The sequence below is a fragment of the Trifolium pratense genome, linkage group LG2 (assembly GCF_020283565.1).
Source record: "Trifolium pratense cultivar HEN17-A07 linkage group LG2, ARS_RC_1.1, whole genome shotgun sequence".
NCBI lineage: Eukaryota > Viridiplantae > Streptophyta > Magnoliopsida > Fabales > Fabaceae > Trifolium > Trifolium pratense.
In genome coordinates this window covers 775748-789786 of record NC_060060.1, presented here as the reverse complement: position 1 = coordinate 789786, position 14039 = coordinate 775748, and the positions used below count along the sequence as shown (strand labels likewise).

Sequence of the window (14039 nt, the reverse complement as noted above, 5' to 3'; positions counted from 1 at the left end):
TTGAAGTCGATTGAAGGAATGTTATTTAAAACAAAAATATAATTATATTATATTTTTAGCATTTTTTTTGTTTGGTACAACATGAATTATATTTCTAGAAATAATTTAGGGTTGGCCACAATTCCTACAGCTGTATTTGTCTGAAGACCTAGCTTGCCCATCAAGACAATTGAAGACTATAAATATGTGAAGCCTCAAGCTATTCTACTCATGTATTCTAAACCGTGTTTTTACAAAGTGTGAGTTTTTAAGGTTTAGAGTGTGTGTCTTTTGTCAGCCTTTCTTGTGTCACTTTGATGCAAGTTTAGGACTGTGTTTTATTGTTAATTGTAAGCTACTCCTAAGCTTTTAAGCACGGAGTTAGTGTGTGTGATTCACTCATAAGCTTTTAAGCAAGAGTGTGGTCTAGTTTCTAGGAGAGTGTCTCCATCCTGATTATTATTATTGACAGCAACATAGTACGTGTTGTTAGAGGGAATTTGGGACGGGGTCTCATTATCTAAGAGGTTCTTAGGTAGGATTGCACGGGTAGTGTCTAGGTGATGAGTCAAATACCGGGTGTTGGTCGAGGGCTTTGAACTAGAGCTATTATAGTGGATTCATTCCTGGATTGGTATCCCCCAGAGTAGGTGACGTTGCACTGAACTGGGTTAACAACTATCTGTCTTATTTATTATTCTGCAATTTATTTATTTATTTCTTGTGTTCTGCGACTGTCTTGCTGCAACGTATGCTATAGCATCTTGTGCAGCATTGTGTTCACTGCGTGCCAGATTTTAATTGGCATCAGAGCAGGCACCCTTTCTGGTTATAGGGTGAGCTCCAGGGAGAATGTCTGGCAACATGGACAAAGAAGGAGGGCTTGTAAGCAGACCACCGCTTCTCGTTGGTGTCTCCAACTATGATTATTGGAAATCACGCATGATTGCTTTCCTAAAATCTATGGATAGCAAAACTTGGAAAGCTGTTCTGAAAGGATGGGACCCCCCTGTGGTCATGGACAAGGATGGAAAGCCAACACTTGAACTAAAAGCTGAGGAGGACTGGTCTAAAGAAGAAGATGAGCTTGCTTTGGGAAACTCAAAAGCATTATATGCATTATACAATGGGGTAGACAAACACATTTTCAAACTGATCAAAAAATGTGTCTCAGCAAAGGAAGCTTGGAAGATTCTTGAAACTGTTCATGAAGGTACTCCTCAGGTAAAAATGTCCAAATTACAGATCCTTACTACTCAGTTAGAAAATTTGCGTATGAAGGATGAGGAAACAATTCAAGATTTTCATATGACTATTCTAGATTATGATAATCAATTTGATGCTTTGGGGGAGAAAATTCCCGAAGAAAAGTTAGTAAGAAAAATGCTCAGATCTCTTCCAAAGAAATTTGATATGAAAGTCACAGCTATGGAAGAAGCCAAAAACATATCTCAGATGAAGCTGGATGAACTGGTTGGATCACTCCAAACTTATGAAAGTGTTGCAAATGGAAGAAGTGAAAAGAAAAATAAGAGCATTGCCTTCTCATCTAAAAATAATGAAGAAGAACTGGAGGATGAAGAAGAATCTAATGAGAGCATTTCTGAGGCCATGGTGTTATTGGGAAAACAATTCAACAAAGTTCTGAAACGAATGGATAAGAGACCCAGATCAAATTTCAAAAACAATGCTCCAGGCATTATGCGCAGCAATGAAAATCAAGGAAAACCAAAAAGTGATGAAAAATCAAACTTAAACAGAAACATTCGATGTCATGAATGTGAGGGATATGGTCACATCAGACCTGAGTGTCCAACATATCAGAAGAGAACAAAGAAAGGGCTAACTGTCAGTTGGTCTGAGGATGATGACTCAGAAGATGATACAGCATCTGTAACTGCTAAACATATCTCAGTCTTAACAGGTATTGTTACATCTGATACAGAATCTGATGATGGAGAGGTAACCTATGAAGAGCTTGCTGAATCCTACAAGGAACTTTGTCTTAAGAGTGAAGAAATCTGCAGGGTTATTGAGAAACAAAAGGTAACCATCAATGAGTTAAAAGTAGAAAAATTTGAGAATATCTCAAAGATGGAGGAACTTCAAAAGAAGGTAAATTATCTATCCTCTGATCTTGAAATCTGCAGGGTTATTGAGAAACAAAAGGTAACCATCAATGAGTTAAAAGCAGAAAAATTTGAGAATATCTCAAAGATGGAGGAACTTCAAAAGAAGGTAAATTATCTATCCTCTGATCTTGAAGAAGCTAAGGAAGTCATTGAAAAATTAAATGCTGACATTTGGCGGCTGAAAAAATTCTCTGACATGTTGTATAAAGATGATGAGCATCTTGACAAACTTCATAAGGCTGATGGTCAACTGGAGGAAATCTTAGAGAAAAATGTTCGAAAGCCTAGGAATATTGGGCTTAGCTATGAGAATGTCAACAAATTCAAAAAATACAGTCCTGACCTCATGTACATGGATCCTAGAGAAACTCAGAAGCAAAGGATGCCTTACCAGAAGCCGCAGCATCATCAGCAGCATCCCATGTCAAGAAATAGAAGAAAACACCATGCTTGGAGATGTCATTACTGTGGTAGAAAAGGGCACACAAGGCCTTACTGCTACAAACTATTTGGGTACCCTAACAGACGTCCTCAGCATAAACCTGTTTCCACAACTGCCTCTACTCAACAAGAATGGAAACCTAAAGGTGAAAATGAGAAGAAAAGTGATACAACTCAACCTGAAGAAGAGATTACTGCTCTGATTGCTCACACATCACTTAGAGCTTCATCAAGGGAAGACTGGTACTTCGATAGTGGCTGTTCAAGACACATGACCGGAATAAGTAAATTTCTTGTCGGTATAAAGTCTTATTCAACCAGCTTTGTAACCTTTGGTGATGGTGCAAAAGGAGAAATTGTTGGGATAGGGGAGCTCAGAAGTAATAGCTTGCCTAAACTAAACAATGTGCTGTTAGTAAGAGGATTGACTGCAAATTTGATAAGTATTAGTCAACTATGCGACCAAGGAATGAAAGTAAACTTCACCAAGTCTAAATGTTTGGTTACAAATAACGAAGGTGAGATTTTGATGAAAGGTGTCAGATCAAAAGACAACTGCTATCTATGGGTTCCCCAAGAAGAAGCAAATATGTCAACATGCTTAATCACTAAAGAAGATGAAGTAAAACTATGGCACCAAAAGCTTGGTCATCTTAATCTAAGAAGCATGAAGAAAGAAATATCTAAAGAAGCCATCAGAGGACTGCCAAATCTCAAAATTAAAGAAGGTAGCATATGTGGAGACTGTCAAATTGGAAAACAAACCAAGATGCCACATCCAAAGCTGCAGCATCTTACCACCACTAGAGTTCTTGAACTTCTACACATGGACTTGATGGGTCCTATGCAAACTGAAAGCTTAGGAGGTAAAAGGTACGCATATGTTATTGTTGATGACTTTTCTAGATACACCTGGATAAATTTTATTAGAAAGAAATCAGAAACCTTTGATGTGTTCAAAGATCTATGTATTCAACTTCAAAGGGAGAAAAACAATGTTGTATTAAGGATCAGGAGTGATCATGGTAAGGAGTTTGAAAACTCCAGGTTCTCTGACTTCTGTGCCTCTGAAGGCATCATACATGAATTCTCATCTCCCATTACACCACAACAAAATGGTGTAGTAGAAAGGAAAAATAGAACTATACAAGAGTCTGCAAGGGTAATGTTACATGCAAAGAAGCTTTCACATGGTTTTTGGGCAGAAGCTATGAATACTGCCTGTTATATCCATAATTGTGTCACCCTGAGATCTGGAACTACAACTACTCTGTACGAATTATGGAAAGAGAGGAAACCTACTGTTAAGCACTTCCATGTGTTTGGTAGTAAATGCTACATCTTGTCTGATAGAGAACCAAGAACCAAAATGGACCCTAAAAGTGATGAGGGCATATTCTTGGGATACTCAACAAATAGCAGAGCCTACAGAGTATATAATAATAGAACCAAAACCATGATGGAGTCTATAAATGTGGTAATAGATGACACCTCAAGTGAAACTGCTGAAGATGATACAGAAGATGCTATAGCATCTATAACAGGTGGTGTAGATTGTGAAACTATTAATGAATCCAAGAATGATACAGAGGTTACTGCATCTGAACAAATCTCTGCTACTCCAAAGAAAGGCCCTTCTACTCGTACTCAGAAGAATCACCCTACAGACCTGATTATTGGTAATCCCAATCAAGGAATTACTACTAGAAGGACACTTGACTTAGTTTCTAATGCTTGTTTTGTGTCTAAGTTTGAGCCAAAAAATGTGAAGGAAGTTCTCACTGATGAGTTCTGGATAAATGCTATGCAAGAAGAGGTAAATCAGTTCAAGAGGAATGAAGTTTGGGACTTGGTTCCTAGACCAGAAAATGCAAATGTAATTGGTACCAAATGGGTCTACAAGAACAAGTCTGATGAAAGTGGAACTGTGACCAGAAACAAGGCAAGACTGGTTGCACAAGGATACTCACAGATTGAAGGGATATATTTTGATGAGACTTTTGCTCCGGTTGCTCGTCTTGAATCCATTAGATTACTTCTAGGAGTGGCATGCATTCTAAAATTCAAGTTATTCCAAATGGATGTGAAAAGTGCTTTCCTCAATGGGTACTTAAATGAAGAAGTGTATGTGGAACAACCAAAGAGGTTTGTTGATCCAAGCTTTCCAAATCATGTTTACAAATTAAAGAAAGCTCTATATGGATTAAAACAAGCACCTCGAGCATGGTATGAAAGATTGACTGAGTTCCTTATTAGTCAAGGCTACAAGAAGGGAGGAAATGACAAGACTCTATTTGTGAAAGAAGATCAAGGCAAATTTTTGATAGCACAAATCTATGTTGATGACATTGTCTTTGGAGGAATGTCTAGTGAGATGGTACAGCATTTCGTGCAGCAAATGCAGTCTGAATTTGAGATGAGTCTTGTAGGTGAACTAACCTACTTTCTTGGACTCCAGGTAAAGCAGATGGAAGATACTATTTTTATCTCCCAAAGCAAGTATGCAAGAAATATAGTGAAGAAGTTTGGTATGGAAAGTGCTGCTCATAAAAGAACACCTGCAGCAACCCATTTAAAGCTTACCAAAGATGAAAAGGGAGTTGATGTTGATCAAAGTCTTTATAGAAGCATGATAGGAAGCTTACTGTATCTTACAGCCAGCAGGCCTGATATTACCTTTGCTGTAGGAGTATGTGCTAGGTACCAAGCTGAGCCAAAGATGAGTCATCTTGCTCAAGTGAAAAGAATTTTGAAGTATGTGAATGGTACATGTGACTATGGAATCCTGTATACTCATGGTGAGAATTCTATGCTAGTAGGGTATTGTGATGCTGATTGGGCAGGTTGTGCAGATGATAGAAAAAGCACCTCAGGAGCTTGTTTCTTTTTAGGCAATAATCTTATATCTTGGTTCAGCAAGAAACAGAACTGTGTATCTTTCTTTATCTACAGCTGAAGCTGAGTACATAGCTGCTGGTAGTAGCTGCTCCCAGCTATTATGGATGAAACAAATGTTGCTGGAGTACAATGTGGTACAAGATGCTATGGCATTGTACTGTGACAATCTTAGTGCCATCAATATTTCAAAGAATCCTATCCAACATAGCAGGACGAAGCATATTGATATTAGGCACCACTTTATTAGAGACCTAGTTGAAGAAGGTATTGTGACTCTTGAGCATATTTCAACTGAAGAACAATTGGCTGATATTTTTACTAAGGCTCTAGATGCGGTCCAATTTGAAAAATTGTGAGGCAAACTTGGGATTTGCCTATCTGAAGAGTTATAGCAATTATTGCAAGTGTGGCGTGCAGTTTTCTCTTCAACTTATTTAGTAATGCACGCTGTTATGGGTAATGTTGAAAAATCTGAAGAATTGGTAAGAATTGTGTGTTTGTTGATGATAAGGATGTTTCTTGTGGTGAGAAAGTATTTGTCAGAGAAAGTTATGTGGTGTTCTCCCCTGCTGTGTTTAACATTTGTTGGTAATGATATTAGCGCTCCAACTGAGGTCAAAGATGACTTTGTGTTGGAACATGTCAAGAAGAGTGTTCCTGAGAAAGATGCTGCACATGATGCTACAACATCTGCAGCACGGGAAAATTTGGATAACATCGTGATACCCGAGTCTCCAGATGATGTTATTGTTCCTGACAAAGAAAAGGGTTCTGAAGCAACTACTACTGATAATGTTTTTGTTCATGATATCTATGTGATCCCTTATGTTGATGATAGTGGTAAAACTATGTTTGTTCCTTTGAATGTTGATGAATCTGCTGAGAAAGATTCAAATGTTATTTATGTGGACAATCTCAACCTTACTGAGAGGACTCCTGCTTCTAGTACTAGGAAGTTAAGGAGCAATGCTGGTAAAGGTGTAGTTGTTTCTAATGTTCTTGTCAAGACTGCCAAGGAAAAGAAAATCTATGGTCTTAAAAGACAGTGGAGTAAGATTACTGGGCCCTCTGAGCCAAAGAAGAAGCTTTTGAGGAGCTTGCTGTGGAAAGGAATTTAAGTGAAGCTTGTTGATTTGATTAATGCAGCTGGATTGATGAAAACTGCAACTGGGCTCCAACTAGGTTTATATATGTTGTAGGGACCAGATCACCTTTTGCCTTTGGTTCTTATATTCTTGATGAAACTGTTCTGCATGATTGTTTGAGGGTACACATGCTGCAGACTGTGCTGCATCATCTGTCAATCAGTCAACTGATGTTTTGCCTAGGAAGCAAATGATTGTTGACCTCAAGGTGTTTTCCAATGTCAATCCTGGTGTTCTTGATGATAATGCAGGTGGTGATACTAAGGTAGAGGAGGAGGACTCTGACGCAAGTCCTTCTATGTGCCCTGCTTATGCTTTATTTGCATGTCCTTTTGGATTTTAATTTTGTGGGCTACGCCCTGATGCTCTCTGGATTGTAACATGCACAATCCATGTCTTTTGGCTCCGACACTCCAGGTTCTTTGCCATGATGGTCTGTAATATGCACTTTATGATCTCTTATGCTCTGATACTCTCTGCACTCTATGTTTCTCTATGCTCTGATAACTCTGTGGAAGTCTGTACTTTGCTCCTATTCTATGGTAATGACTTTAGTTGTCAGAATTTATGGCTAAAAAGGGGCAGTAATATCTGTGATGAAAAATGCTATAGCATCTAGTATAGCATGTTGTTGGTTTTATGTGATATGCATGTTTTGAGGGGGAGTGAAGTTTATGCATATATTGAGGGGGAGTAGGTAGAATTTATTTTTCTACTACTTATGATATGCATGTCTGAAGTGTTCATATAGGAATTTATTTTTCCTATTCTCTGTGGCGTTGCTTAAATTTTAAGGAGTTTATTTCTCCGATCTTGAATCCACTATGTGAGAGTTTATTTCTCTGTACTTTGAGGCTAAGATGTGTTATGTTCCGCTGTTGCATGCCTCTGATGCTTACGTGCTAGCTATCTTTTCATCTGATGAATTCCTTTCTCTTCATCTGATGGATTTCCTTACTTTCTTTCCTAGTTGTGTGTGTATGTTGACTCGAAGGAAAGTTCAAATAGCTTAGCATCGTTCTACTTTCTTTCCTAGTTGTGTGCTTATGTTGACTCGAAGGAAAGTTTAGACTGTATCTCCATATGCACTGGCCTAAGGTTGTTTTAGCCAAAATTTGCCAAAGGGGGAGATTGTTGGTGTTTTGATTGGCTACATTTTGCAAAAGCCAACCAGCCAGATGTTGGACTGAGGTGCTGTAGCATTATAGTACAGCATCCTGATGCTCTGTTTTTCGTGCAGAATTTTTATTTCAAATCTTGGTCAAGATTTGCTTCAATTATATATTCAGGCACGTGCGTCTGGGCAAAACGAGCCTTGCTCAGCAAGTTTTATTGAAGTCGGTTGAAGGAATGTTATTTAAAACAAAAATATAATTATATTATATTTTTAGCGTTTTTTTTGTTTGGTACAACATGAATTATATTTCTAGAAATAATTTAGGGTTGGCCACAATTCCTACAGCTGTATTTGTCTGAAGACCTAGCTTGCCCATCAAGACAATTGAAGACTATAAATATGTGAAGCCTCAAGCTATTCTACTCATGTATTCTAAACCGTGTTTTTACAAAGTGTGAGTTTTTAAGGTTTAGAGTGTGTGTCTTTTGTCAGCCTTTCTTGTGTCACTTTGATGCAAGTTTAGGACTGTGTTTTATTGTTAATTGTAAGCTACTCCTAAGCTTTTAAGCACGGAGTTAGTGTGTGTGATTCACTCATAAGCTTTTAAGCAAGAGTGTGGTCTAGTTTCTAGGAGAGTGTCTCCATCCTGATTATTATTATTGACAGCAACATAGTACGTGTTGTTAGAGGGAATTTGGGACGGGGTCTCATTATCTAAGAGGTTCTTAGGTAGGATTGCACGGGTAGTGTCTAGGTGATGAGTCAAGTACCGGGTGTTGGTCGAGGGCTTTGAACTAGAGCTATTATAGTGGATTCATTCCTGGATTGGTATCCCCCAGAGTAGGTGACGTTGCACTGAACTGGGTTAACAACTATCTGTCTTATTTATTATTCTGCAATTTATTTATTTATTTCCTGTGTTCTGCGACTGTCTTGCTGCAACGTATGCTATAGCATCTTGTGTTCACTGCGTGCCAGATTTCAATCCCCACTTCGGCGATGCAAGAAGGCTATATGTTCAAGCTTGATCCGTCCGAGGACGTTCGATGAAATCGCTGCTTACATGTTTGAATATGAAGTAGAAGCAGATAATTTATCTGATCTTTGATATTGTTTGTGTTAAATTTATGTTTTAAATTTATGGTCTTCATTTATAATAAGTAATATATTGTTTTTTTTTTTGTTTACAATGAGCTGGGGATCGAACCCAGGACCTATAACGTATTACCCAAACCCCTCACCACTAGACCAAACCTAGTGGTTTAATAAGTAATATATTGTTGTTTTTATCAAATATATCTTTATCGTAATTGTCTACGTTCTGATGAAAAGAAACAAAAATGATAATAGTAGCTAGCGGATCAGTCTGTGAAAAGAAACAAAAATGATAATAGTAAAGGCAAAATATGAAATTGAAACAAAACATAAAAAATTATTGATCCTTAGTCTTGTTTGCGTTAAATTTATGTTTTTAATTTATGATCTTCATTTCCAATGTAATATGTTGTTATTTTTCTCGAATATTTCTTTATCACAATTTGTTTGCACCACCTCAATTATGAGGCGTCCCTTGGCGATTTTAAGGTGGAATCATTTGAGCAGATTCTTTGATATCTTTGTAGACTGCCCAAATAATGTTGTAGCATTTCCTACAACATTGTTGTAACATTTTACTCAGACTTACAATTTCAATTCCAAACCAGCACACTTCTAATACAACACACTCAATCACCTCTAAAATCTCCTAATTAATTGTTTTACTCCTAAAATTATAAAATGACAAAAATTACTAAAATACCCTAAATATTAAAAGTACCGAATACAATGAAGCTTTTATTCTACTAGTAAATTGATGCTTAAAATTAAAATAACTCTTTTAGATAGGTAACACTTGACATCACTTCTGTCTCACACTTAAAGCCAATTCTTATCCAACCCTACTACTGCTCATTCTAGAAGATCAATCTTGTTAGCGGCCAACACTCGGTGGGATTTAGTCCCACATCGGATAGATAGGACTCTTGAGAAGAGTTTATAAAGAGGAGGCAATCCTCACCTTACAAGCCGGTTTTGTAAGGATGAGTTAGGTCTCGATATTCGTGACCTGGTATCAGAGCCTATCGGGTCTATCGTTGGGCTTCCGACATCGTTCACGCTTCAAGCCCATTGGGCCGGGCTGAAGCGTGAGGGGGTGTGTTAGCGACCAACACTCGGTGGGATTTAGTCCCACATCGGATAGATAGGACTCTTGAGAAGAGTTTATAAAGAGGAGACAATCCTCACCTTACAAGCCGGTTTTATAAGGATGAGTTAGGTCTCGATATTCGTAACAAATCTCAAGTCAATCTTTCTTAATTGGCAAATTCTTGATTTCTTGGAGGACTAATTAAGAAACAACTAACAGTGTTTAGATCATCACCAAAAGCTGAAGCGTGCATTAGGGGCAGCAACTTGTAAACTTCAATGAGTCTTATATATATATATATATTTATTCAAAGACATTTAGATAATTAGATTCAATGCACCAAAACACCTGTCCTTTTATTTGTTAATACTATGTTAATTCATTTTTTAAGGTTAAATATGCTACTCACTTTTCTAGCTCATTATTAGTTAGAGTGTGCTCATATGTGTACAACTATAATACTACTTGCTACATTTTTCATTAATGATTATACTTTCATTTACTAGTCAGGATATTTATAATAATACAAACAATCAAATTTCTAGGAATGAAACAAATTTATTTATTGTGATACAAAACCAATAATAATCATGTAACGAACATCAAACAGAGAAATTGAAAAAACCATGTATACCGAGATCAACTATATGACAATAGCAAACCCTACCCCCAACCCAACCAAAAAAGTTGTATTCTAAAACAATAAGTTTACAACAACGACGGTGAAAATAGAGAAAGTAGCAACGAGAGAAGTGGCTGAGCCCGGTGATGGAGGAGTTGCGCCTGGTTGAGTTGGAGATGAAGGGGATGGTGAATCTCCGTTGACAGGTGGAGTTGGAGAAGGAGGAGTAGGAGTGGTTCCTGATGGAGGAATAGGTGAAGGAGGAGTGGTTCCTGATGAAGGAGGAGTCGGAGAAGGAGGAGAAGGACCTTGAGCTGGAGCAGGCGAAGAAGCGGAAACTTTAACACTTAGCTTTTGGCCATTGTTACAATGGCCTTGAAAAGTACATGTAAAATAGAAATCCCCAGTTTTGTCAAGGGTTACTCTTGCTGGCGATGTTGTTATGGCTTGAGTATTTTGATTGACGTTGCAGTTGTCAAAGTTTGCCTTGCTAATTTCGGCAACTGTGTGAGCTCCGGTGACAAAGTTGAAAACTGTAATAAAAATTGAGACATTAATTAGAATTTCGCATTGAAAAAAATATAATTCACAAATAATTTAATTGGCCTAAGATTTGAATCGAATTTGAGAGTCTACATACTCAATTTAAAAAACTCACCTAAGACATCATTTTCTTTGAATGTGATGTTGGAGGCCCAGTCAGAGTAAAACGAAGCGCCACCTGGAGGAGTAGCGGTCCAACCGGTGGAGCCTCCAACAATATGATCTGTGGCTTCGATATTTTGTAGTATTGTTGCAGCAAAAGCAATTAATAAAAGAATAGACATATTCTTTAATTGAGACATCTTTGTATTGTTCTTTCGTTGTGTGTGTATCAAGTTTCCTCTGTTTTATCTATCTATCTTTTACACCTTTGTGTAATTATGTTAATGAGAATAATTAGAAGTGCTTGAATTGAATTTGTAGGTACCTTCTAATTTGATTGATTATATAGAGTCTAATTAACCCAACTTGAATATAAAAAGAACTTTTTTAGAGCAAGACTAAGTAATTTTTTTTTTGTTTAATTAAATTGTGAAAAAGTTGTTGGGTCAATGATTAGAATCCGATAAATGCATGGAAATGGTCCAGAAGCAATGTGGAAATGGAAGTTGTCTCTATAGTGAAAGAGTTGTTATTGAATTAATTAAAATAAGTTATCACCGTCTTTATTTTCATTAATTCAATTTGGTTTGTTGATTAATAAAGTTGTTTGGGTTTGCGAGCACAAATTAAGTGATTTGATTTTCTGCTGTTATACGTTAGGACCGTCAGACCTAAAACGTGCGACTGAGATCTTTATAGTAATTTTAAAGTTGTATTACTGAATCATCTGATGTGCAATTAATGTTTGTGATCTTAAAATGCAGCGTGAAACTGTGTTGTTTTCTACAGCAAGAAATCTCAATCGACCTATGATGCATGTTATTTGAAGGGAACACGCTTTTACAACCGCGGTGGTATGATTTATTTGATTGACATGCCCTCTTCTTGTTCCGCCCGCAAGCCTATTAGGATAGCTACCTTCGTTGCCTACATTTTATATCTCGACCTTGGAAAGCGCTGGCAACAACAGAAAGGAAGTCTCCTTGTTCCGCCCGCAAAGCCTATTAGGATAACTGCCTTCGTTGCCTACATTTTATATCTCGACCCTGGAAAGCACTGACAACAACAAAAAGAAAGAAGTACGTCCGTGTAGTACTGCATCCGCTCATCTACTAAAAAAGATAGAATCCACTTGAGATAACCACACCTTCTAGGGTTTAACCTTGTCTATCTAAACCTATGGATTATATGGGTTGAGTCAACCGTCTATTAATGATAATGAGGCGTGATATATTAATTTAGAGTAATGCTAAGGACACACTCTTAAACACACTCTTTTAACACACTCCTATCAAATAAGGTCACGTCATCCTCATATTTTATGTTGTTACCTGTTTACCGGTTCTAGAGGTTATAAACACAACACCACTTTCTATTTTTTTAATATTTTTATTTTATTTAGCACTCAAATGTGACGTCATCTTCTCTAACACTCCCATGGTTGCAGAGCTCCATGTCTCCAACACACAAATTAGGAATAGATCTAAAATTTGAAAACAACGACAAAAAATAGAAGATAGATTTTTCTCAACTAAAATTTAAAATTTGTGAACTATTAATTGTGAAAAAGTTTTTTATTTTCTTGTGATTTGATTTAATTCTCTTTCAACATCATTCTCTATGTCCATCACAATTTCCACACAATTACTTTTGTAAAAAATCCATTTTCTTTGCTTTTCTCTATTTCTACACAAACTTTCAAGTTTTTACCCATCATTCTTGCACAAAGATAAATCTGGGTATAGTGAATGATTTATTTTTCTCAACATCGAACTAATCGTTTCTATGTAAAGATGGATCTGGATTTGATGAAGGACTAATTTTGTGCCAAGGTAATTGGGAAGATGATTAAGATGACTTGCAGGTTTATAGGTTGAATGGTTGAATCACAGAAGTTCAAGATACATTATAGTGGAAATGAAGAAGATGAAAAGCTAACATCCAAATATTAATTAATAAATAAATAAGTGGTTATACATAGAACCGGTAACAAGTACATAAGCATAGATAGTGGGATGATGTGGCTAATTACTATTGGAGTGTGTTAGAGGAGTGTGATTGAGAGTTTGACATTAGCATTGCTCATTAATTTATGGATAAATGGATTCAAGCTTGTACCATGAAAATATACTTATATTATAAAATCCTGGTGTTTAAAAAATATAAAAAATGTACAAAAAATTTAATCACTTAATGCTGTAAAGTTTAGATTTTCATGTCTTTTTATATGTTTATTGTTTTGACTAAACACGTGTCCTTTTATATTTAATATTTAAAGTTTAGATTTTTTGTTATTTTTATTACAAAATTTAGACTTTTTCTTTGGTATAGTGGAGATATTGTAATGAAGATATAGAAGAATTAATCTGTGAACCGTGTTACTATACTTAAAATAATCTGTACAACCAACTCTAATTTGAATTGATGTACATATAAATAAAAATTTAACATAAAACCAATTTTTTTCCTTAATATTAATCTACTTAATTTGCTATAGTCTAGATAGGACAATAGCAGCCATTTCCCTCGGTGATGACATTTGTTTGTGACCGTGTCTTTTTATATTTTTAAATCAAGGCCGTCCAATTATAATCAAAATAATTAATCAACTATTATTATTCAACAAGCAATTTTTTTATTATTATAGATAACAACAAAATAGTATCGTGAGTTAGCTCAGTTGACAGGAACATTATATTATATATATAGTGAGGTGTTGTTTGAATCTCGTTCATCCTACTTATCCACCTTAAGAGTAGAATTTTTAACTCATAGACTACTTGACTGGAAAGAAAAAACAACAAAATAATACACAAAAAATTGGAAGTTTAAATGTTTTCACTCCAAAACATCCGTATGCATGTACATAATTTAC

The 14039-nt window shown here is 36.4% G+C and overlaps 1 protein-coding gene across 1 annotated transcript; it reads right to left on the bottom strand.

Annotated features, from left to right (window-relative positions):
* Positions 1-10456: 10456 nt before the first annotated feature.
* LOC123909620 (cucumber peeling cupredoxin-like) lies at positions 10457-11463 on the bottom strand. The gene is made up of 2 exons (XM_045960491.1): positions 11178-11463; positions 10457-11052 (listed from the first exon to the last, which is right to left on the bottom strand). Exons 1-2 carry the CDS (start codon positions 11362-11364, stop codon positions 10592-10594), a joined length of 648 nt encoding a protein of 215 aa, XP_045816447.1. The 5' UTR covers positions 11365-11463; the 3' UTR covers positions 10457-10591.
* Between the last annotated feature and the right edge of the window lie 2576 nt (positions 11464-14039).

Excerpts from the sequence above, each read along its gene's own strand:
- LOC123909620 (XM_045960491.1), bottom strand. The coding sequence starts at position 11,364 with ATGTCTCAATTAAAGAATATGTCTATTCTTTTATTAATTGCTTTTGCT. Across the intron at positions 11,053-11,177 it reads CAAAGAAAATGATGTCTTAG|TTTTCAACTTTGTCACCGGA; the intron begins GTGAGTTTTTTA and ends TTTTTATTACAG.